Source organism: Serinus canaria, chromosome 5 (assembly GCF_022539315.1).
Source record: "Serinus canaria isolate serCan28SL12 chromosome 5, serCan2020, whole genome shotgun sequence".
Taxonomy (NCBI): Eukaryota; Metazoa; Chordata; class Aves; order Passeriformes; family Fringillidae; genus Serinus; species Serinus canaria.
Window position 1 is genome coordinate 2483307 of NC_066319.1, and position 25956 is coordinate 2509262.

The 25956-nt window shown below is 44.0% G+C and overlaps 3 protein-coding genes across 3 annotated transcripts in view; 2 read left to right on the plus strand and 1 right to left on the minus strand.

The window, feature by feature from the left end:
• Window positions 1-20637, minus strand: part of CCDC73 (coiled-coil domain containing 73) — a 95784-nt gene extending 75147 nt beyond the window's left edge. Inside the window, 2 exon segments of the mRNA XM_050974902.1 lie at window positions 20147-20313; window positions 20535-20637. Coding sequence (XP_050830859.1) covers window positions 20147-20313; window positions 20535-20637 — 270 coding nt within the window.
• Window positions 962-12755, plus strand: PRRG4 (proline rich and Gla domain 4). Its single transcript, XM_050974903.1, has 7 exons — window positions 962-1035; window positions 1182-1236; window positions 1830-1944; window positions 4840-5003; window positions 6261-6309; window positions 6967-7102; window positions 8234-12755. The coding sequence occupies exons 3-7, from the start codon at window positions 1839-1841 to the stop codon at window positions 8460-8462; spliced, it is 684 nt and encodes a 227-aa protein (XP_050830860.1). The 5' UTR covers window positions 962-1035; window positions 1182-1236; window positions 1830-1838; the 3' UTR covers window positions 8463-12755.
• Window positions 20638-22258: 1621 nt separating the features above from the next.
• Window positions 22259-25956, plus strand: part of QSER1 (glutamine and serine rich 1) — a 44247-nt gene continuing 40549 nt past the window's right edge. Inside the window, exon 1 of the mRNA XM_030239955.2 lies at window positions 22259-22361. The gene's annotated coding sequence lies outside the window, so the exon portion shown is untranslated. The remainder of the gene's footprint in view (window positions 22362-25956) is intronic.

A 25956-nucleotide genomic window follows, 5' to 3' on the forward strand; every position in this document is an offset into this window, starting at 1 on the left:
AACAAAGGGGAAAATAAAAAAAAACATTGTTTTCACATATGTAAAGCTACTGCTGGTCCTTCCAGCTGCCTGGCTCGGAGAGTTTGGTGGAGACAAGGCTCTCTGATGGCTAAATAATTGCTGATAAGTAAAAGCTTGCTTAACCGCGGAGCAGCAGCAGCACCTCGCTGCCGCGCCCGGCGGGGGACGCACACCCTGGCCCCGCTCTGGCTCAGCTACAACCGCCGTGCCATCGGCGCCTTCCTTCGGAGAGCAAAACCCCCGCCAGCTTCTCTGCACCGCCGGTAACCCAGGGCGCAAAAAGCCAGGCTTAGCAGAAGAAGGGGTTTGTAGGAGCAGAAAGCGCCTGCTGACTACTCCGGCATCCGGGCGGGGGCTGCGAGGTCAGGCAGGTGTCTGGAAACAAAGCCCAAGACACTGCCCGAGAGAAAACTTCTGTAGCAGTCCCGGCACTTCCCGTGACTCCTCTTTACCCACGCTCCACGGGCGTTTCTGCCCCGCCCCGGGGCGGCCCCTGCCGGGGCTCGGGCAGCGCGGGCGGGGGCGGCCCCGGTGCGGCCCCGTGACTGCGCCGCGCCCTTCCAGGAAGAGGCTGATCCGCACCTGGTCCACACAGGGAAAGGCTGATCCACCGAGCCAGGAAGAGGCTGATCCGCACCCGATCCGCACAGCCCAGGGAAAGGCTGTCCCAGCTCCTGATCCGCACAGCCCAGGGAAAGGCTGATCCACACAGCTAGGAAGAGGCTGATCCGCACCTGATCCGCACAGCCCAGGGAAAGGCTGTCCCAGCTCCTGATCCGCACAGCCCAGGGAAAGGCTGTCCCAGCTCCTGATCCGCACAGCCCAGGGAAAGGCTGTCCCAGCTCCTGATCCGCACAGCCCAGGGAAAGGCTGTCCCAGCTCCTGATCCGCACAGCCCGGGAAAGGCTGTCCCAGCTCCTGATCCGCAGAGCCTGGAAAGGCTGTCCCAGCTCCTGATCCGCACAGCCCAGGGAAAGGCTGTCCCAGCTCCTCATCCGCACAGCCCAGGGAAAGGCTGTCCCAGCTCCTCATCCGCATAGCCCAGGGAAAGGCTGTCCCAGCTCCTGATCCGCAGAGCCTGGGAAAGGCTGTCCCAGCTCCTGATCCGCACAGCCCAGGAAAGGCTGTCCCAGCTCCTGATCCGCACAGCCCAGGGAAAGGCTGTCCCAGCTCCTCATCCGCACAGCCCAGGGAAAGGCTGTCCCGCTGGGACAGGTAGGGCAGCGCTGGCTGCTCCTTCTGTGCCGGGCGCTCCCCGGGACTTTGTCCCGCTCGTCCCGGGGCTGGCAGAGCGCTCTGCTCGGGCCGGGTCCCCAGTGGCTGTGGCACGTCCCCGCCTCGGGTGGGGGTGCTTTTACCTGTGTCGGGTGGCTCCGTGCAGAGGCACGGGTTTATTTCACGCCTGTGACAAAACGGGCTTTGTACCTGTTCCCGTCGGGGAGATTTTGTTACCTCCCCCGGCAGCAAAGGCTCTGCGGTTTCAGAGCCCACCTGGGGCACCTTGCGGGGCTTTTTCCCCGTCCATTCCCCGGCCACCGGGGCCGCCGCTCTCTTGGGCCGGGCGAGGAGAGCAGGGGGCGGCGAGAGCGGTGACATGTGCGGGTGTTACACAACGGGAGCTCCGCAAGAGACAGGCAGGACCAGTTCGGGTCGGTGTCTCCTCCAGGGACCCATTAGCCCAGAGTGCGTGTAGGTGCTTGCGCTGGATGACTTCAGAGTCAGCATTCACTCAGGGTTCCTCGCTGACACTTCCGAGGATTGATTGCGCTATCGTTCCTGGTTAACTCACGTTAGTTTCTATCTGACAGATCCCGGCCATGATCGCAGTTTTGGTGGTGCTGTCTCAACTGCATGTGACGGTGCTCGCGTTTCCTCACTGCCCTGAGAGATTAAATAACTTGAAGCAACCGGAATGGAAAGATGGTAACTTAGTTTATCCTGGCTTTGTGCCTTCCAAAATTGTTTCTAACTTTGCTTTGCTGGCTTCTTTAATTGCTTGGTTACTGTTGTTTTGGTTGTTGTTGTTTCTCTTTTGGTTTTTTTTTTGTGGTTTTGTTTTTGTGGGGGGGTTGTTTGTTTGTTTGTTTGTTTTACTTTATGACAAAATTAGGCTGCTTTATGCTTCATTTCAGATTATTTTAATACCTCTTGCTGAGATGAGCAATAATTGACTTTGATGTTAATATCAAGTATCCATCAGATTTTGTAGTAAGTGCAGATTGGGACAACTGAAGTTTTTCCAGCCCTCTGGGATTATTGTGGTTGATACAACCAGAATCCTTTAAGTAACATCAAAATTCAAAAAGTTTGAAACCTGTGTTAAGACAGTATTGTTTTGGCACTATTTGAGCACATCACAGTTGTTTTTTTTATTTGAAAGGGTTTATTTGGTTGTTTTTTGAAATTGATATTTGCTCTCAATGCCAGGCCCCCTTACAACACCTGGAAAGATAAGCATAGTGCTGCTTTTGCAGTTCTTCCCTGTGGAGGGAGAGAAGTAGGAAGGAGCTGATATAAAAGCAAATAAATTCCCCTGAGAGACTTAAACACTAGCATTTGATGGGCTAGTGTTTTAAGGGCTTCAAAAAATAAATTTCTAGCTTAGCTGTCCAGTCTTCTCAGTGGACAAGGAGTGCTGAAACCTTAAGACAGATTTTAAAAAGTCATCACATGGAGCAGGAGGCTCCTTCAGGGCAGCATGAGGAGCAGAAACCATGGATAGCAGAAAAATGCTTGTGACAGATGATTTGTTAAAATCCATCTTGCTCTGGGCATGAAACACCAGGCTGCCTCTTCCCTGGGAGCTCCTGTGAGACCTCTCTCCTCACAATAGGCCCAGACCACTCCTTTTACCCAGCAGAGCTGCTTCACTGAGAGTATTGTGTGGTTGCATTTTTAATTAAATGCTGGGCATCCTAAAACTGTGTGGATCATTTTCTCTCAAACCAAGGACTGCAGAACTGCATCCAGGTCCCTCACATTCAGGGCTCAATTCAAATCCATCTGTTTCATTCTTCAAACACTGTTTTCATCAGCAGGTAGCAAGTAAGTTGGAGATGGAGATATGTGATAAAGTGAAAAAAGTGCAGATAAATGGATGAAGAAAAAGTGGGCCATGTATCCCTAGGAATTGAGGGTTCTAGGCCCCAGGCAGTTTGATTATGCATTCCATTTTAAACAAAATGCATGAGTTCTCTAAGTTAATTCAAAGGACAGCTAATACTACTTGCATGGTAAAGAGTGAAACCCTACTGAGCAAAACTGAAGAGCTCTGCTTCAGAAGACTGAACTTACTTTTGTAATTTGCACTGAACCAAGAATATTGATAATATTTTTTCCCATGTAATTATTTTCCCTTTCCACTTGTGGGTTTGAGGGAGATTTGATTTTGGTTTTGGCATTTGTTTTTGTTTGTTTGGGGTTTTGTTTGTTTTGTTTTCTTTTCTTTTTGTTAAATCATTTTCTCTGGTTGCTCTTTAGGTATAGTATAAATATTTTGAGCTTAGATTTTCTTTCAATTGCTTTTGAATAACAAAAATAAATGCATGTGCACATGTGTAGCTGCTTCAATGTAACAGTGTGCAAATTATACAAATATATGCTGTCATATTCCTTAAATATTCTATCATATTAAAGACATAAACAACCAGTATAAGTTATGCTGCAGTTTTCCCAGTTCTCAGAGAGCAAAGTGTTGTGAGATAGCACTGCAAGATCTAACAGTGGAAATTCCAGAGTGATGTGATAATCTTGCCAAACAGGCTAACAAGAACACAAAGCTAATTTGTAGCTGAATAACTTTATCCTGAATCTCATCTCCTTTTTCAGCCATCCTGCTTGGTGTGTAACAATGCTGTTTCTGCATTACGCTAGCAAAAGTAATCCTCTTGTCATTTTGCTCAACCTGAATTTCATGAACATAGATTAGGCTTTCACTAGAAATTTGGTTTTGTCCTAATTTTTTTTTAATAAGAAACTGTAGCAAGAGCAAGCTAAAACTTGACTATGGAAAATGCCTAGTGAGGAAATACATTCCTGTATTCCAAAGCCTTCTATAATTTCACTCACTGTTCTGGAATCTCACCTCACCACTTACTCCATGAGGCCTCATGGAACACAGAAGAAGAGAATTTCTTCTTTTCAGAAGTCTTCAGAAATACATGTTGTCAGTAAAATTCATTTCATGGACAAATTTAAAACAAATAAACTTAGTAATAAGGCACCTTTACATAAAGTTTGGTGCCACAATTGTGAAAAGAGAACAATTATAGAATGACTAGGAGTCTGCTGATGTGATTTAAAAACTAAATTCTGTAAATAAAATTTGGAACTCACAGATACCAGCATATTGATAGATGTATATTTGGTTTTTTCCTTCCCCCACCCTTGTCTCCTTCCCCCACTAGGTCAGGGTCTTGCTTACTTTGCATCTGACTGAATTCTGCTTTATGTGACAACTACTTTGTTCTTAAGAGCTCCAATAAAAAGTGATGCTCACATCCCACCAGGGGTCACACCAAAACTTGACCAACAGTTCTCATGACTGTCAAATTCTCTTGGCCAGGATAAGGAATAGCTGAGATGGCCTATGAGAAAGGCAAATACTTTTTTTTTTATGTTAGATAATTAGAAAATATAGTAGTGAAGAAGACATTTTAGGAGGAGACCTTGATATTTCTTTCCCTGGTATGTAGCTGAGAGATGCTAGGGAAAGAAATTATCCCAATATGCTCCTTTAAAATCTTCACCATTCTTTAAAAATACCAAATTTAGCCTTCCTAACTTGTTTTAAATCAACTTGATTTCTTTTTTCATTAGTGTTCACATCTGCAAGGGAGGCCAATTTATTCATTGGACGACATCTTCTGAACAACAGATTTGATTTTGAAGCATTCACAGCTGATAACCTGGAAAGGGAATGCTATGAAGAGCTCTGCAATTATGAAGAAGCAAGAGAAATTTTTGAAGACCCTGATATAACGGTAGCAGTTCAAATTGAATTTGATTGTTATTGGCTAAATAACTGTATTTTTGTACTCAAATTATTGTACACAAATACTGTAACTCCTCTAACTAAGAGATGACTGCTTATTTTGTTCTAAAAGCAGATATCCCAGTTTCCTGGGGTTCTTGCTTTAGATACACAGTGAATGCACTTGAATATGTTGAAAAATGTCTTAATATATGAGTAATGCCTTAATATATGAATATTGTCTTAAAGACTTTCCATGTGGACTTTAATTCTGCAAACAAATAGAAATGAAGCTTCTGAAGTCCCACTTGTGGCTATTCCTATATTTTTCAGACTTCTGGGTTTTTTTAGTAACTTCTCAGCATCCAGTTTAAATGTTTCACATTATTCATTATTAATGTATTAATTGGCTGATTGCATCCTTGTGTCATGCTCAGAAGTGTTTTGTAAGAGGCCAGTGTGGAGCAAAGCTGCAGTTCAGCTACTGCTGAGTATTCCTGTAGCACCAAATTCTAACTCCCCACCACGTAGTTAAGAAGAAACCTGGTATATAAATATATATAGATATATATATAAATATAAAAAGAAACAATGAGAAATGTTTCAGCTCAGTAAATGTGAGGAGTGCTGAAGGCTGGTTGTTGCACAAGCAGCAAGAATCTCTTGGTGATTCTAGGTGTGCTCTGCAGAAAGAGTGAGGAATACACCCCTGTTCTAAAGGTGGAAGTGTTGGCTTGCCATTGCTAACAATTTCCTAAGAAAAAGTCAAATTGCTAAATTGAAATCTTGCTGGAGACTTTTTCTTGGTAGCAAAAGTGAAAATTATAAGTCAACACATAAAACAATGAAGTTTTTCCTCTTAAAAGGATCCCACTATTTTTCCTAGCTGATATGAATTCAAATGTTGGGATTTTAAGAATTTAACTTTGCCTCAAATACTGTTTTGTAGGGATTTGCAAAAAAATAATTGTAAGCATTTTTTTGGTATCAGAATATACCCTAATTTCTGTTGTAATCTGGCAGAAATATGAGGTGACATTGTACAGTTAAATACACTTTTTTTCTTTTAACAACTGGGATCTGAGAAATTTTAATGCAAAGTTGTAGAAGAAAAATACCATGGGATGAGTAAATACCAATCCCTCAGCAGGAGTTATTTCTGTTTATGCCACTGTTAAATTCTGCCCAAGGTACCATATTAAATATAAGTCAATAGGCCTGTAACTTATGTATCTCATATAAATCTGATTCTTTTTGTGTTTTATAGACGGATTTTTGGAAAGACTATTCAACTAAAGGCCCTAAAATAAAAATAGGTGAGTCATCTTTTTACTTTTTTATTATATTGCAATATTTTCTGGTTGTTGTAGTAGTACATTCTTAATAGATCACACAATCAGTTAAGGAAATCAGAAATTATCTTTTTACTGAAGATCACTGTGAACTGTACAAATAGATTTAATTTTCTGATAGGATAAAACTGAAGTGGCTTAAAGTGGGATCCATTATAGGTGTGTAGGTAAAAACAATAATTTCCTTGACCATTCCTTCATTACACAATTGATAAAGTTTGCAGTGATTCTGTGGCTGCTGCTGTGGTTTGGTTTTGTTTTTTCTCCCCCGTTTTTTTTTTTGATAGTAATATATAACAGCCTGATTTAGGCTCAGAGTAGTCTGATGCCAGGTGCTTAAAAAAAAAAATGGTCAGTTGGACCTGATCAAGGTCACAAGTACATGAAGGAATATTTGTAAGGCTTTGGAAGTCAGGCATCTCCACAGTTTCATGTAGAGAAAAGGGGGCGTCAATTCCCTTTTGAGTTGACTGTGAATGATTCTCTTGGGTTGTGCTGCACAGATTTACATTTGTGGAAGGAGCAGCCTAATAGCAGTGCAAAAGTTATACTTTACAGTGTACACTGCAGGCTGGGTAGATGGAAAGAACACAATGAAAATCACCAATGTTTTCTCTCCAGGTGATGAGGAACTACAGAAGATTAATGTCACAGGACTGCTCATCAGCCTGGTTGCTGCTGGAGTGCTTGTGGTTATAATTGCATTGATTATCTTCTACTGCTGCAAGAGCAGATGCAAATCAAGGCAACCACCAGGGTAAGGAATTTCACTGCTTAAAATGCCCAAACACACACAAAACAAACTCTTGCTTAAGAGTGGCATTTAAAAATCACTGTGGGTTGCTCTAACTATTGTATTCTCAGAAAATCCAGTGGAAGTTCTAGTTCTTACTTGCCTAGAAGCAAAGTTAAGTGAGCACCAACAGTAGTTAATACCACAAAAACATAAAACAATATTGCACACCCAAACCTTTGGGTTTGCCTTTTTTTTTTTTTTTTAATTGTGTGTGTGTTCTTGGTTTCAAAATAGTCTTACTAAAATGATGGAATAATTTTAGTAGGTGGGGGCCTGCAATGGGAAGTCAAACATGTTCTGTTGGTGCTTTCAAGTAAGCTGTATGCTCTCATGGCATGTGCTCTACCTCAGATGTGAAGTAGTTGTGGTAGTAGATGATGACGCAGTTTGGAGGAAATGCTTTTTTACCAGGTCTCTACTCCTGAATGCTCCTTTGTCCTAATCTTGAAAGGAATATAAAAGGATTCTGTACTTCCTCTTCCCTATAAATTTTACATCACTGAGCTATTCTTACCCTGTGGTTTGGAGAGAGTATTTGGCTTCTGGTCTTTGTGAACACTGCAGGTTTTTCTCTTGTGGGTTTTTTTTGGAGTTGTTTGGGGTTTTGTTTATTTTATGCTTAAGACTTAATTGTGGTGTTCACATTCTCTGAAAAATCCCTTTGCCCAGGATTTTTCTCCTGGGAAGCTGAGAAGCCTCAGAGAAAAAGAAAACAATTCTTATCTCATTTGCTTCTCCTGTGTTTTGCTCCTTTGGAATGTGTTTGGAGGTTGGTTTCTGGTGTGAATTGTTTTTACTCAGTGGCCAATTGGGGCCAAGCTGTGTCAAGACTCTGGAAAGAGTCATGAGTTTTCATTAATATCTTTTTAGCATTCTGTAAGTATCTTTCCTGTATTCTTTACTATAATATTCTTTACTATACTATAGTAATCTTTAATATAGTGTCATAAAATAATAAAATAGGCTTCTGAGAACACAGAGTCAGATTCATCCTTCCTTCCTTCATCGGGGCATCCCACAAATACAATACTTCATCTTCTTGCTTCCCTTTAAAGCAGAACATTCCACTTACCTGCTGTTACCTTTGTTTAGGTACTTGGGTTATGTGAGGAGCAGAAGAAGGAATTCAGCCAACATCTTCAGGAGGCATGAGGAGTTCTCCATGAACCCCCTTCCCGTGGGAGCTGAGGACTCGGAGCTGCCCACCTACGAGCAGGCGGTGACCTCCGGTGGCCAGCCCGGCGTGCCCCCACCCCCTTACCCAGGGCCCCCCAGGCATCCTCGGCTCTTTAGAAAGTCCATGTCCCTCCCTGGCCCCTAGGCACAAACCTCCCGCTGGGCTCAGGGGGATTGCTGGAACATAACATGCTTTTGAAAAAAGTGCCTGCTTACCTTGCATATTGCAAGATGATTTACAGAAATGTGGAAGATCTGGACAACGAGGAAGGAGTGAAGTTCCCGTTTGGGAAAAGAGGTCACCTGGCACAAAGGCTGCAGGACTGTTCTTTGCACAAAGGCACCGTGCCAAGAGGAGAGAATGCAGAAAGAGCAAATTTTGTACTGCTGCCTTCTTCCATATGAGCCATCCCATCAAACTATTGATGTTTCATTAATAGTTTCATCTTCTTCAGAAAGACCAGTATTTTAATTGCTCATATTGACACTAGCTATTTTTTGTGACTTAATATTTTAAACCACCATAAAAAGTCTACTTTGTTGTTTGACGTATTCACTTTGCTGGGTGAATTTTCTATTCATTCTTGTAATAGACTTGAGTGCAAAAATTATTTCATGGCTTGATCTGTCAAATATATACATATATATATATACACACACACACACACACACTGGTTTGGTTTAGACATTGCTGGTCACACGACTTCAATTTGTTGTATTTTCATGATCACAATTTTGCATCAAAAGGAAGCATTCATTATGTGGCACACTACCGATGCAGGTAAAGTACACTTGCATCAATGTTTTCATGTTGAACAGTAAATACCAGGTCAAAGAGAGGAAATGGAATACTGTAGGCCAGGGGTTGTTGAGCAAAAAGCCAGAGATTTGACCCTCTTTAAAAAGCTATCCAGGTTTCACAGCTGATGTTTCTTTCATAATTTAAAAGCTGAAATGTAGAGAGAGACATTTAACTTTCAAATCAAAGCCCAACTTACCCTCTAGAACCACTTGAATGCCTTGGACTACAGGGATGACAAAATTATACCTTTAAGTAGAAAGAATCATATTAGATCAAAAATCAAGAGTCAAGGACTCCTGGGAGTTATTGGTTCACTGTGTCAAGACAGTTTCTGTATCTGCAGCTGCAGCTACCATGAATTTTACATCTTATTAAAATATTAACCCCCAGCATTATGCAGCCTATAGATCTTGCTGAGCAAATTGCTGCCCATCACTTGTGTCCCCTCCTCAGCACAGGAAGGCAGAGCAGAGGGTCTCACAGGAAACATGTCAGGCTGTTCCATTGTTTGACAGTGGCTGTACAGTTAAGACACAAACAATTTAAAGAACTTTTTGAGATGAAACAAACCTACCCCTTTTTTCCCCCCTCATTGAGACAATGCTGACAACAGCAAATTCTGTTTCAATTTGGTGCCTACAATCCACTTTATAAGTTAAAGGATTAAGGGTTGAAATGAATATGAAATATTCCACTGAATCTCTCATTTTTTAACATACTGGAAGCTACAGTGTTGTGGAGCGAGATGCAGAAAATTGGTCTGAGCTTTTCAATCTGTAAATGTCTTTGTAGTGATGGAAACACTTCAAATCTGGGAATGTAAAGGGGATACACTGAGAGTGCTACACAATGAAGTCTTGCTCTTTGAAAAACAAATACAATGCAGCTGGTAGCAGTGCCATTGGTGTTCCTGTTCACAAAACTTCACCTTTGAATTTGGCTTTTGGTGAGTCACAAATCTCTCTCCAGCTTCTTTTTTTTGAGGGGGGGGAATCCCCATGTTGGGATGTTTCAATTCACTTTTGCCCTACTTATGAAAGCTTTTTGAAGTTCTGTAAGACTGAAATGAATTAATTGTGTGGGGTCACTATTAATAAGCAAAATACAAGGTTACAACAAGCTATGCAATCATTTGCAAGCTTGCAAAAACATTCTCCCACATTTCCCTTTCATTTAGCTAACAGTTTTTCAATTTTTTTAATGTGCATTTTGAGCTCTAGGGCACACTTTTACCTAGATTTTTCCTGGGACTCAAAAACTACTAAGTGATGGAACTGACAGGAGCACTGCAAAGGAAAGGGATTTCACAGGGCTTGTGACCATTCAGAGATTCTTTAATGCTACTACACACATCTGGCAAACCCAAATTTTCAATACACTACAGAAATTTTACAGAATCCCATTCAATCACTGGAAATTTGATTTTTCTACCATTCCTACAAATTATTTGCAGCTGATTCCATGCAATACAAGCAAAAATCTTGTCCTTCATAATTAATAAAAAAAACTTTAACTTTAAAACTGTTAAACATTGATGATGTAGTGCTTTGGGCAGTAAAGTGCCCTTTCACAAGAGTAAAACACTCAAATTGACTCAAGGAGTCTGCACCTTAGACCCTGAGAACGTGCAGGGACTGACATTCAAACACTGGTTGCACATGGCACAATAATTTGGAAGCCACACCCTGCCTTTTGCAAAGAAGGAGCAAAGTTTAAAATTTAGTTGAATACAGTGTAAACTTACCTTTCCTTGTAGAGGGACAGAACTCCTTGGAATGGCACTTGTTTGGGTTGAGTTTGTTTTCCTTCTTTCATGCACTGACTCCTGGCCCACTCTTACCTTGTATCTCATCTCTCTTTAGAACTCATGATTTAACAGGGTTAACAGAGGGAAAAATCAACAAGGACAGACTATGGGGAGTTATGAATTTAGATTAAAATTCAAATTCATTTATTTTGCCACACTTGCAAATTTTACACGTAGCTTATTTAGGAAATGGAGTTGCTATTAGAATGCATAAAGCAGAAAATTACCCTGACAGAGAGCAGGTTAGATTGGATATTGGGAAAAAGTTCTTGACTGTGAGGGTGGTGATGCACAGGCTGCCCTGTGAAGAAGCTGTGGCTGCCCCTGGATGCCTGGAAATGTTCCAGGCCAGGTTGGATGGGACTTGGAGCAACCTGGTCCTGTGGAAGGTGTCCCTGCCCATGGCAGAGTGTCTGGAACTGGATGATCTTTAAGGTCCCTTCCAATCCAAAGCATTTTGTGATTAAGTAGGAAGAGGAGGAGGAAGATTTTTGAGGAGCAAAGCAACAGCAAGTTAACTTGTATAGAGATGCAAACTATCAGTGTTTTGATTTTGGTGTTTCTTTCCAGGACCTTTAGGAAAGACAGTGGATTTTAAGTGATTTAACAGAGATCTGTTGAGAACAGAACTGTCTAAACAAAACACTGGTAAACACAAATATTCTGGTTTAAACGTGTCACTGTAAGTGCTGTTAGCCATTGCCTTGAACAATTTTCCAGAAAAGCCTTTTCAGCATCACAGAAGATTACAGCACGCAACTTTTTACAAAACAGGACAGTTTAATAATTAGGGCAAATAACAAGGGTCAGGAAAGGGATGTGTCTGTTGAAAAATAAATCACTGAACCTGCTCACTGCTGCAATAAGAAAGCCTACTATGTGATCTATCAATTATGCATTTATAGGTCAGGGGGGTGTTGGGGCCTTTGTGAATTCATTGGAAGAGCAAAACCAAAGTTCCACCTGGAAGTGCACTTCCTCACCACAGCTGGTGAAAATGTGAGCTCTGAAGCATTTGATTCTGGTCCTGTCAAGGTTTTTATTGGCTGCAGCTGAACTGGGATTGGAGCAAAAAAGGAGATAACTGATCACTTCAGGTAATAAAAAGTATAATGCTCTGCCAAATTCTTTACCACAATGCTGTTGCCAAACCCAGTTCAGAGTATTCTATTGTTATAATGATGCTCACTTCTGTTAACTGGAATGCTTCAGTCTGATCTGCCCTTAAAAGTTATATTTGAAATTTGAAAAGCATAGCAAAATTCCTAATCATTCCTCAGATTATCAACTCTGAATAAGATTAATTTATTACCTGCAGCTTATCAACATTATTTCTAGCTTTAAATAAACCATCAAAGGAATAAAAAACCCCAAAAACAAGCAACAAACCAAACTTCTCTATCCATAGTCTCTCCTGCCAACAGAAGTTTTACTGCTGCTACCCTTGCTTGTTCCATGTGTTACAGAGAACAGGAAGGAAAATTAAAAGCCATTTTCAAACACTTCAAGCATGGTCTTTCCATACTGTAAACATCTTTCAATTAATTCCTGTCACTACAAATTTATCATTTCCACAATAAAGAACTTGCGTGTGTTTTCCTCTCAAAAATCTTAAGCAGATCTTCTCAAATAACCTGCTCTTTATTTAGGTCTTTTTGACTATTTCCAGTCATTTCTGAACTGTATAAACAATTACTTAATCTTATGAACATATTTCCCTCTACTCATCTGTCAGAACATCTTGAATGCACTTGTCACTGGCTATATTTAATTCTAACCTTGATTTCAGGTGCTGTCATATTTTGGGTGATGGGTAGCAATATTTTAAGCTCTGCTAGTCTCTATATTATTTTGTAAAACAATTTTCAAATAAATGTTTATATAAATTAAGCAAGACAAAAGAGAAAATGCTAATTTAGCCTATGATTAAAAAATGAAAAATAACCTCTGGCAACCCTTTTGATTTCTTTTGGCTTGGTAATAACTCTTCTGAAAGCACTTAAAGGGGGCTTAGAGGAAAATGGAGACAAGCTTATTAGCAGGGCCTGTTGTGACAGGATAAGTGGTAATGGTTTTAAACTGAAAAAAATTTAGACTACATATAAGGAAGGGGTTTTTTTACCATGAGGGTGGTGAAACACTGACACGGGTTGCCCAGAGAAGTTTAGGATCCATCCCTGGAAAGATTCAAGGCCAGGCTGGATGGGGCTCCATCCATGAAGGTGTTCCTGCCCACGGCAGGGGTTGGAATTAGATGACCTTTGCAGTTCCCTTCCAACCCAAACCATTTTACTGTTAGATGAATCTTCATGCCATATAGCACTTATTGGTAGAGGAAAAGGGCTGTGGTTGCTTTTCTTTAACATTGGCAATTTCTACTCTGGACAAAATCTTCCAGCTTCCCTGCCCCAGCTTAGCTGAGCATTTGAAGTTCATGAACTGCAGACACTGAAGATGAACTCCTCCAGACTTAACCAGGTGTTAACCCTTCCATCTTCCTTGACTTTTGTCAGGCCTTTGGTGAGCAGATTTAACACAGTGGTATGACCAAAAAATACCACTTTCCCAGGGGTAGTGAAATAAGTAGGATCCCCCCAGTGAGGAGCAGAACAGGCATAGAAAAGCAAGGCAGGAAGCAGGAGTTCCTCATGTGGTAATGGCAATCAATCTGAAGTGGAGGCACACGAGGCAGTATGTGTGGACTTCCTCAGAGAGGCAGGAGAAAATATGAAGCAAATATGAAGACAGTGAATTTCATTGAATTAAGCCACTCTTGATTTATCCTCTGGAAAAAAATAGTCAGAGCTGTGCTTTTTCTTCCAACCATACAAGAGGAGCTGAGCTCCCCACAGACTACCCAAATCTCCTATATTTGAACACCCAATGAAGCTTTTTAACCAGTCAACTGAACTGGTGTTGGAAATACAGGTGATGATAGATGCTTCATTAAGTGTCTTGGAACAACAATTCCATCTTTCACTCCCCTTATATAAATTAATCATGGCAAAAGAGAAAATGCTCATTTAGCCTATGATTAAAAAATGAAAAAAACTCTGACAACCCTTTTGACTCCTTTTAAATGGAGTAGGTAACACTTTCTCTCATGGTATGGTTGGTAAGACCAGGTGCTTTTCCATAGCACCCAGACTACTGAAGCACTGAAGCAGCAGGGGCCATCAGATGCAGGCGTCTTGCTGCCTGCATTCTGGAAGCCTCACACTCTAAAGGGAGCAGACAGACTTCAAAGCATCTGAAAAAAATATTTCAAATCTAGAAAGTGGTGCAGTTAAACATAAGTTTTGAAATGGTGTTGTTTTAACTTCTGAAGCAGTGCCTACTTCATTTCAGAAGCAAGAAACACCTCTGATTGCTCAGTAGAGTTCAAGCTTCAGTTTAATTTCTCTAAAGATCAGCAAGTATTGAATACATAAACATCCAACATTTCATATTAAACACCCAGCACTGATATACAAAGGAAAATATCTTCCAGTAAGAGTTAAAATAAAACATTCCATATAATATATATGAGTTTGTTCAAGATCAAAGGTTTTATTCAGGTTTGGTTTTTTTTTTTCCTACATATTGCACATTTCTTCCACTTACCAGTTCTGGTCCTTACTAGATCCTTTCATAAATCACCCAGTGAAAACATAGACAGTTTTCTCTGCACTGGGTGATTTGAGGCAACACAAGTGCAGTGGTGGCACCTTGGAAGGAGTGGAAGCACATGACCAGGAGGAGGATTGGGAACAAGAAGGAAACAAAATCTTTCTCCTCATTGCTGCAGTGAGCTTTCCACCAGCTCCATCATCTTTTGTTGTGTCAGAAGTCAAGCTTTCATGGATTAACTTTAGCCCAATAAAATTAATTCTGAAGATTTTGCTTCATTTGTTTGTACATATACTCAAGTTTTCAAATAAATGTACCGAGCAATGTAAATGAAGAAATTCAAAGGAGAGCATTTGCTGTGAGGTTCCAAGACAGAGTGTGCTCTTTGAAAGGCAGCACTCTCTTTCCTATTCACACATATCTTAATGGCTAGCATTATGTTTAAAGAGGCCACATGCCAAATTAAATGCAAAATCTAATCTGTTAAAGCAACTGCAATTTTCTGCTTTGGTCAGAATCACAATTACAACAACAAACAACGCAGTCAGTGATTAATAACAAGCCTAACCAAAACTGATGTTATTACTGCCTATCTGATCTACTCACTCATTCCTGCTCATGCAGGATACCACAGGCTGGCAGCAGCCACAGCCTGCACAAAGGTGCTGCATCCAGGATGTGTAGCTGTCCAACAGTGTTCAACAGAAACGTGCTGCAGAAATCTTATTTTGTGCACTTTTCACAATGTGTTGATACATCAAACCCAATTCAGCTTTGGCCTGAACTTCTCCAAACTCCATCTGATTAGATACATTCAAGTTATTTGGTTGTTTTATCTTTGAAACCTTAGTTTTTGAAAAAGAATGTCCTCAAGTCTCCAAAACACTGCTTCCAAACACTTATGAAGATTCATTCTCTCAGCACAAGGCTATTGTTTAAATTTATTTCTAAAGCTTTTGTTGACACATGGTTAGCCACTGAAAGCTAAGCACTGAGGTGTTTGTGTATGTTAGCAAGCTATTTATGATACTGTGATAGTTCTAAAATAAAGTACCATTATGTGCTGAAATACAATCCTTTTTGTCCACTTGCAACAACCAAGCTGTAATCTCAGACTGGCACCATTAACTGCACGTTCTGCCCTTAACTACTTTCTTCCATCAGCAACAGGTAAAGCTGCTGATCCAGCATATGCATCTTCCATGATTCTTTCCAGTCCACCAAAAATTGCCCTAAAGTACACTAAGAAGTACACTAAGAACTGGGCTGCAAAGCCCAGTTTACAGGTTTACCTGAAAGCCTCTTAAAGGAAGAAAAAATATTTTGGCACAGAAACGCAACAGAAGAGCCGGAGCAAGACCAAAACCAGGCATCATCTGTTATGGAAAAGCAAAGTACAGGAGCAATGCTTTCTGTGAAAGAAGGGGGCACTGGGGATAGAGAGACATTGGAAAAACAGCACAGAGCCAGGTTTGTTGTACCTGCAGTGAAAAGGAAGCCAGAAGCACAGGCAGCAAGTGCTGGCCCTGTAAAGGGTCACCATGGGCTGCCCTAAGCACAAGGAACCCCAGTGGTGCTGCCCTGTGCTCTGACACCCATGACACCATTAGAGCTGTAACATACCACACAGTTCTACTGCACAGCCAGTTATGGAGGGGCTTGACAGCAGGCCTGCAAGCACAGCTGAGTTAATAGAAGAAAAAACAATTGATGATTTTTGAGTGTATCCATAGCAAGGAAGAAGACAAGGCCGTCAGCATAGAAACAGATTAGAAAGGATACATGAAATTTTTGTAAGTGAGACTACGTGCCTAAGTAGATGTGTATATGTGCCTTATTAAATTTCTGTAAAACTCCTGCCAATCATATTAATGCTAATTGTTTTGCACCAATGAATATAGTGATTTATTTAATGATTTTATCATCATGCTTTGTTAAGAGTATATAAGCTGGAGAACACGCAGAATAAAAACTTTTTCTTCTTGGACCCTGATCACGTGTATGTGTCATGTCACACCTAACAGTGACAGCCAGTCTTGAACATCCCATCCTTCAGTGGTGCAGGTGACCCTCCTGAAGGATGGGCTGCCCTCCAAAGGGACCTGGACAAGCTCAAGAAGTGGCCCATGGAAATCTCCTGTGGTTTAACAAGGCCAAGTGCTGTTGCTGCACCTGGGCCAGGGCAGCCCCTGGTACCAGTCCAGCCTGGGGATGAGCAGATCCAGAGCAGCCCTGGGGAGAAGGACTTGGGGTGCTGGTGGGTGAGAGGCTGGACATGGCCCAGCAGTGTGCAGCTGGAGCCCAGAAAGCCAATCCCAGCCTGGGCTGCACCCAAAGCAGCATGAGAGCAGCTGGGGAGGGGATCCTGTCCCTCTCTCTGCTCTGCTCTGCTCTGCTCAGGGGAGATCCCAGCTGGAGCTCTGCACCCAGCCCCAAGCTCCCAGCACAGCAGGGACAGGACCTGCTGCAGTGAGCCCAGAGCAGAGCACCAAGGTTAGAGGGGATCCTGCCCCTCTCTCTGCTCTGCTCTGGGAGATCCCAGCTGGAGCTCTGCACCCAGCCCCAAGCTCCCAGCCCAGCAGGGACAGGACCTGCAGCAGTGAGCCCAGAGCAGAGCATCAAGGTTAGAGGGATGGAGCACCAAGGTTAGAGGGATGGAGCACCTCTCATACCAGGACAGGCTGAGAGAGCTGGGATTGTTCAGCCTGGAGAGGAGAAGGCTTTGGCCTCACCTAACTGTGGCCTTCCAGTGCCTGAAAGGAGCCTGCAAGAGTGGAGAGTGACTTTTACAGTGCAGTGACAGAACAAGGGGGAAGGCTTCACAACAAGAAAGAGTAGCTTTATATCAGATTTAGGGGGAAATTCCTTGCTGTGTGAGTGGGGAGGCCCTGGCACAGGCTGCCCTAGAGGAGCTGTGGCTGCCCCATCCCTGGAAGTGTTTAAAGCCACGTTAGATGGAGCTCTGAGCAACCTGGGATAGTGGAAGGAGTCCCTGCCCATGGTAAGGGAGATGAAACTGGATGACCTTCAAGGCCCCTTCCAACCCAGGCCATTCTATGATTCTATGATATACAATATAAAAAACAATCACACTCAACTCAAACACTGGCCTATGTTTTTTCTGGTAACAGATGTAAAAATTCTAGCACACTGCGCAACAAAGAAACTAATAAATAAATATATCAGCTACAAATAAATATTTTGATCCCAATCATGAACTGGAGCATGATTTTAGCCCTGGATCTGTGATTGCTATATTGCTTTAATTATGATAAAATCACAGAAAACTGCCAACTACCCCTTAGCTTGATCCTGCATTTCATTTGGTATATGTTCACTCAAAACATGTAACCAGACCTCAAAAAGCAATATTGTCATTCAGCCTTGTATAACAGTGAATGATTTAAAGAGAAACAGGAGATTTTCCCTAAGGGGCAGTGTATATTGGCTCACACAGTTCTGCAACAGAGCTGGCTTGATTCTGGTTGAAGTGTCACAGAGGAGCCCAGCACTGTCTGCAGAGTGCACTCCTAGACTCTAGAGATTTCCAGGTGGAATATACCACCAGCCAAGACATCATCTCACCATCAGCAGGAAAACTTCCCTGTCATCTCCAACTGGCCACTCACTACAGCTGAACCAGCTCTCACGAAGGCAAGCTGACTCAGCTCAGCAAAATTACAGAAAAATCACCTCTGGCAGAAAAAGGTAAAGGTGAAAAAGGGAAGCCAGTGGAGTGAATTCATTACTCACCCTGTGGCCAGAGCTCATCACTAGAAGTGAGAGGGTGAAGAAAGGAAGGAGAGACAGTTAGACCTTCTTCTTTGAATTGCCAATAAGCAGCTGAGGCAGCCCAGCCCTGCTGCCTGCCCACATCTGGAGGCAGCAGCACATGCTGCAGCACTGGAGATCATTCCTCAGACCTTAAGCAGATGATTCCCATTAAAGCATTACCTTAAGTACTTATATCTTTCTCCTAGCTACCAAAAGATATTTTTGATTCTATAAAGGATTTATTTTTTCCAAGTGGAGACTCTTTGTTTAGGGAAAGAAATGAGAAACAAAAAAAAAATCAGCAGTGCTCCAGGCTGGTACGCTGCAGAGATTGTGTTACAGTGCTCCAACTTAAGATTTTGGTCTTAAATAGAGAGAAAAATTGTATTATGTTTCAGCAAGATATTTTTATTATATTAAATTTCTGACTTCAGAGAGAAGCACATACAATATCACTACTGGCTACAGGCACTAAGTTATGCACTACAGTTCAGAAGGCATTTTAGCCCACCAAAGCTCAATTCCTAAACAGCAAGTAACAGCTGCATTTGAAACAAAACCATTCCTTACTAAGACAAGAATCCAAGTTTCAGAATCATTAACACACCTGACATGACTGCTAAATATACATTTTAATATGTACACGTTAATGTAAACATTAAAAAAAAGTCTAATTAACATGATCTATCAAATGAATTTTTCTATCCCTGAACAGATCATTCAGAAAAGCTGCTTATAAGTTCCCTGGTTACCAGGATACTGTAAAAGCACTTACTCTCAACATATTCTTTTGTTGTCTTAGAGATAAGTGTTACAAAATACCATTTGGTTACTAAAAGATAAAATGCACAAACTTCGAGGAAGATTTCCTAGACAGAGGACAGCAATGAGCAGCAGGGGTCAGTTTAATGAGAAAGCTAAGTCTCCCTGGCTGATCTCAGGACAAGATTTATCTCATACACAGGAAAAGCAAATCGCTGGATAAATGGACTTTATCTGATGGTTGTGGACATCAGTGATTAAGCTTTTAGTCTATTCCGCCTCTATCAAAACCATGTAAAAGAAATTAAACTTAACAACAGCTGTCACAATTTCTGTTTCACTCAACTTCACTATGTGATTGCCAGAGAAAACGATCAGCTCCAGCAATGCTCAGGGAAACACTGTGTCTGTGGTTCATTTAGTGGTATGAAGGCACTGTCTATGTTTCCCTGCCTGCAAATCTGGACGGGTTCTTGTTTGTGATTTCTCGTGTAACATGATTTTACAGCCATGTACCCACCCCCACATTCTTTTTAGAGCAGTTCTGTAATGGAAATAAACAACATAATGGTACTACTTGCAGTTCATGTTGCCATTACTTGAAGGGAAAAAAAACAAACAACACACTAGCAGCTTTACAATTTATTAACACATCTTTCCAAATTTAGGACAAGAAAATCCACAGCAACATGTTCACTCTAGAAAACCAGACAGTACAACTAGATAGAAAAAGCACTTTATATAGGTTGCATGTATCACCCTCCTCTCAGCCCCACTTGAGGGAAGCAATGTGCTCTAAGTGTAATAATATAATGGCGATTAGTGGAGATCTCGCAGGGAAATAAAAAACTGTGGGTCCTTCCCCACTGGAAATGGCACTTACAACAGCATCAGCAGCGCAAAGGCTGCACTATTAGCATACAACTGGAGTCATTTTCTGTCATCAGGCCTCGTTCATATGTAAAACAGCAACCCTCCCGTTTCCCAGGGAGAGAAACTCTCCCACCCCCCACCATGGCTCCTCCAGCTGCAAGCAACACAGGTGCTAACTTATGCAAACACAAGGAAAACTCACTCTGCTGGTTTCTGGCTTTGGTGAGCTGCTGCTTCTCCCTCCACCCTCTGCCCTGGCCTCTGGGTGACTTTGCTCCTCTCCTCAGTGCTGATGACTTTCACACTTACCTTTCTTTCCCTCCCCATCTACGGCTGCATTCTTGAAATTAGGCATGAGAAAAGCAGAGCCTCAGCTTTTCCTCCTCAAGTCTCGTACTTTTTCTTCTTTCTCGTTTCATACTGATCACTCCATCTTTTCATTCCAATGTTGAGGTTTTGTGCAGCTTTGTTTTTTTAACATCTAATCTGATTGGCTGTAGCCAAGTTTCTAAACTAAACTCACTACAGAATTCATTTCAGTCTGTGGTTCAGTATTGCCTGGAGTGCTACAAACTGAATCTTCAAAAGACTTACTCGCTCATTAGCATACACCTTCCTCTTCTGAGCAGTGCCTTCAGGTGCAGTCACCCTCTTTTCAAGAGCATATTCCTCATCTTTACCTCTGAGGCACATTCCTGCTGCTCACCTCGGCCTGCCTATCTTCAATCTGCAGGGAAAGCAAGACACCACAATTCACTCATCATCCTGATGTCTCCTTTGCTGCTACCCTGCTCTGTGCAGATGGTGCCCGTTTCCCTTATTCTTTGTTTTAACAAGCATTCAGCAAAAGATACAGGCATTTACCATCTACAAACCACGTGGCTTAGGCTGCTCTAAATAAAAATAAACTGCTTTGGCCAGTCCTAGCTAAAGCAGTCCTCTAGAAGTTTTACCATTTAAATTTAGACTAAATAAAAATAAAGAAAGAATAAATAGATATTCTCTCTCCTCTCTTGCTAGCTGACTTTTGGCATACACAAGAAAGCTGGAAAGAGACTTTTCACAAGGGGCATATGGAAATGGACAAGGGTCAATATACAAGGGGCAATATACAGGGGGTAACTGACAAGGGGTAACCGACAAGGGGTAACCGACAAGGGGTAACCGACAAGGGGTAACGGCTTTAAAGTGGAAGTAGGTTTAGATGAGATATTAAAATGAGACTATTTACTCATCATGTGAGGAGGGTGACACTGGAACACCCAGAAAAATTGTGGCTGCTCCATCCCTGGAATTGTTCAAGGCCTGGCTGGATGGGGCCTTGAGCAACCTGATTTAGTGGAAGGCACCCGTGCCCATGGCAGGAGGGATCGGACCGGATGATCTTCGAGCTCCCTTCCAATCCAAAGCACTCTGCGATCCCATCATACGATTCCATTCAGGCCTGCGGTGACTTCTGGATGGGGAATGCCCGACTCTTTGGGAAAGCTCTGACATACAGACACATAAAAGAGGCGGCGGCGGGTGGTGGCTCGGCGATCCCCGCCGCGGGGGGAGGCGGACGGGCGCGGGGAGCGGCGTCAGCGCCCGGTGACGGTGCCAGGGGCCGAGCGGGAGGGCCGCCCCACAAAGCGCCGTACAATGGGGCGGCTGCCGGGCTCCATCTTGGCGGCGGCGGCGGCCGCCCCGGAGCCCGCGGCTGGCGGCGCTTCCCCTCCGCGGGAACAACATGGCCCCGCCCCGGTTCCTCCAACAAAGCACCAGCGTTTCGCTTCACCGAGGAACCGGCCTCCCCCGTACCCGACACCGCCACCCCGCCCGTCCCCGCCTTCAGCCCCCCCACCCCGCCCCGGTGGCGGCTACCGCCCCCCGCCACGCTCCGCTCCCGCCGCCGCCGCGCTTCCCCCTCGGGCCGCGGCCGCCCGCCCGCGAGTCTCAGACCTCCTTCGTCCTCCTCTTCCTCCTGCTCCCGCTCCCCCCGCCGGCGCTGCTGGCGGCGGCTCCGGCGGCCCCTCCGCCGCGGCCTCCCTGCCCCCGGACACGGAGCCCGTGAGCCCCAGTGCGCTGGCGGGGGAGGAGCATCCTGGGAACGCGCAGCCCGACATGGGTCCGGCGGCCGCGCAGCCCCCGCCGCCGCCCGCAGCTCCGCCCGCCGCCCGCCGCTGAGCGGGAGCGGAGCTCAGGGGGCCGCACGGGGCCGCGGCGCTGCCCGCCCCGGATGAGGCGCCGCTCCCCCCCCGCCCCGCTCGGTCCCCGCCGCCCTCAAAAGCGCAGGGCCCCCACGGAGCCCCCGCGGCCCCGATGATGGACAGGAACTACCCCACGACCCCCGGCTTCGCCGAGCCCCTGGCCCCGGGCACCGCGCCGCCCGCCGCCTCCTGGGCCTACGAGCGCGGCGCCGGCAGCCTGAAGCCCAGGTGAGGAGGGTCCGCCGAGGGGGCAGCGGCAGGAAAGGCCGGGGGCCGTGCCGGGGCCTGGCCGAGGGCGGCCGAGGGGGGCCCCGGCGGCGGGGCAGGGCAGGGCGGGGGGCGAGCGGGGCCCGGCGGCCCGGGGGAGGCCGGGCCGGGCGGGGCGGGGGAGGCCGCGTCCCGGCGGGCGGGGGGCGGCGGCGCGGGCTCCCCGCTGTCCCCGGCGGCCCGCGGCGGTGGCGGCGGTGGGGCGGGCGGTCTCTCCGCCCCGGAGGCTCGTGTCGGGCTGCGGCGCGGGTTCAAGAGTTCACGCGTCCCTGCCCGGCTCCCGGAGGGAAGCGGGGCCGCGGGCACCGGCGCTGCCCGGCCGAACAATGCTGCCCGCCGGGGCACCGGGCCGATGGAGGCGGCCGCGCCGCGCCAGCATCCCCCGCGCCCTTCCATTTCTCCGCTGTTGTGCGCTCCGCTGAGCCTGGCGAACCTCTTCCCTCTAAAGCGCTGCTCCGGGGCGTGCGGAGCCTCCTCTCAGCCAAAACTTGTCTGGAGCGATTCAGTCCCGCGGAGAGTTCTGCAAAGTTCCGGGAAGTGCGGGGGAAATACGGGATATCTTATTGGCTCCGGGTTGCTTTTGGATTGTGTAACTCTGCCAACTAAAACGAGTGTTCTCTAGGCGATGAGATTTTCGTTATCGACTGCCTTTTATGTCTCTAGCTTGATTTATCTGCAGTTCCCATCTCGACGACGTTTAAAGGTAAAAGAGAGTCTAGGGCTAAAAATATCCCGTCAAAATAGGTGCGCTAATAGATGACTTTGCACTTGGTTCTGAAATGGTCAGACATGTCTGATAAGATTAATAGATTATCAAGTCAGAAGGACTGTTGCAATCATCTAGTCTGACCTCTTCATAATGCAGGCCATGGAGGTTTTTTTTTCCCCCAATCTGTGTTTGAAAATAGAGCTTACATTTTAGAAGGTGTAGTTAAAAATTTCCAATGAGGCAAAATTCAGCACAATTCTTGGTAAAGGATACAAGTGACTGATTTATTCTGATATGAAGAGAGCTGCCTTTAGTTTCTGGCCACTGAGTCTTGCTTATAGCCTCATCAACACTGAAAATATGTCAAGTATGAATTCTTATTAATTTTAACTAATTTCTTGCTTTACTTATTTTTCCTAATAAAAATAACATTATCTTTTGAAGTTTATTGCCAGAGATTTTTTTTCTTTTTTCTCGCTGCTTTAGTTCTTCTCCCAGATTTCTTTCAGATTTCCTCCAAGTTGTTGTCAGTTTCCCTTCCTGAATTGTGCACGTTGCATTTAAGGCAGTGAGCAGTGAGAAGATCTCAGGAGCTCCCTGGGATGTGAGGCTGTACATTCCCTGTTTCACAGAGAATTGCAGCTTTTTGGCCAAACCCTTGCCCCATGAAGCTCTTTAGCCAGTTTCTCTGAGGAGTTGCCTGCATGGCAAAGTAAGGTCTCATATAATTCTTTGCAATTTTTCTTCCTAATCATTGAAGTGCTTTTGGTCAGGTTGCTGTGTTGATTTCAGGGGACGTCAGTGACCTCTCCTTTCTTTATTGCTTTTGCCAGTTCTCATCATCTCTTGAGGTTCATGCTGTTCCACAATGGAGGTTTGGATTCCCAGGTCATTTAAGAATAGGTAGTGCAGAAGCAGAAGTGGATTTCTCTTGGATTTCATAGGAAACACAACTGCTTGATGATTTTTTAAAAATATTTAAAATAATCCCCTGGTTTTACAACACACCTTGAAATTTTTTTTAATGGCTGCTGTATTAATGCAGTCTTAGATGTACATTTTGGGAATTCTTTAGAAGAAATGGCATGGAGAAAAATCCCAAGAGAAGTACCATGCAGAAGCTCATTAGGTCACTGCCTGCTGCCTATACCAATCAAATTAGTATTATTGCATCCCTGTATGATATGGCAATATTTGTACTATGCTTCAGGAAACAATGTGGAGAAAACTTTGTTTTAGTTCTTTGACATTTCATCTCCAGTCTCTGTACATGGTGACAAATGATGCATTTAAAATGCGTTGGCTGAAACATTTAAACTTTTTTCTTTAACTGTACCAAGGACAGGGAAAATACTGAATAATTAATCATATTTTGTGCTTGAAATTCTCCTGAACTGGCTTCTTTAGGTTCATGTCATTTTAACAAGAATTAATAAACCCTGTCCTTGGCCAGATTTAAAGATTTGTTGGACACAGTGATGACTAGAGTCTGGGCTTTAGGTGCTTGTGGATTCCTCTACTGCTGATAGCACTTGTCTTTGAATGGATGGAGTTGCTGATGGGATGGAAGAGTCATTCCTGTCACTGCCAAGGCTTGCAGCAGCCTGGAAGGAAATGGTGAAGGTATAGATGCACTGTAAAGGAATATGCTGTCCATGCCCTCGACTTGTGTTACAGATCACATCACATTTTTCAAAGTGGTGTTTCTGATTGTGGTTGACAGGTAGTCATCTTAACAGCTGAAGCTGCATTAGCCTGATGTTAAATTAAAAAATGTGTGTCATGTTCATCTGGTACTTGCTTGAAAAGAATTCAGCCTTTAGGTGATAGAGATGACAATATTTCATTCAAATTTCATAATTATGCTCTTGCAGGCTGTGTCGTGGCAGGTTATGTTCCCTTTGTGTGGAGAGCCATGTTCACAGACTCAGCTCATCAAAATGATTTCTCCTCCCTACAAGCATTGCTCCTGTCTTCCTGTGTTTCACTTCAGCCATCTGGTTTTTATCCTGCTTCTTATTTCTTTCAGGCACTGTTTTGTCTGTGCAATGCCTCTATTCTTATCAACTCAAAGGAAATGTGTGGTGAAGTGTTACAAGGACATTTCTACCAGGCCTGCTGTGACATAACTGTTCCCATGGTATAGGAGATGGTGAATTGGGATGGAAGCTGATGGAAATCCCTGGGGATCACTCTGGCACTCCTGCTGGGGAGCACACTGGGACCCGGCAGCCTGGTAGCAGGGGCTGAGGGGGTGCTCCAGACCCCCAGACCCCTTACATAGCCTGTCAGCATCTTGAAGGAATTTCTGGTGGTTCTAGGGGTGCACTGCCACTTTTGGCCTTTTACTGTAGCTGTCAGAAAACCCTGCCTCTGTGCTTAAACCCTCTCTTTGCCAAAAGCAGTTGAATAGCAGATAAGGTGTGCCATGCTTTCTTGCTGCTTGCTCAGGAATTATTGAGTATTCAGAAACCAGGTGATGTATAATAGTGTGAGAAACTGTTGTAATTGCTTGGAAAGAGACATGGAGACTCCTGATAATGGATGAGGTTTCTGGTTGGGTTTCTCTGACTTGGGGGTACTCATTTAGAAAAGGATTTTTACTAGTGGAGAGATCTCACTGTTGTTATTCTGTTTTTGCCACAGCTCTAAGACTCAAATCTGCTGCATGTGATTAAAAGTCAGTCACAATTATTTTGTTGTTGATTTAAATTTTATGGCGATTGCCATGGTCTCTGATGTTCCTTTATGTCTGTATCCATCTCTGTCCTACCCAAGCATATGGGGTTTTATGTCATTTAATTCAATATGGTTCTTCACAGATAGCACTGACATTCTTAGTGTGGC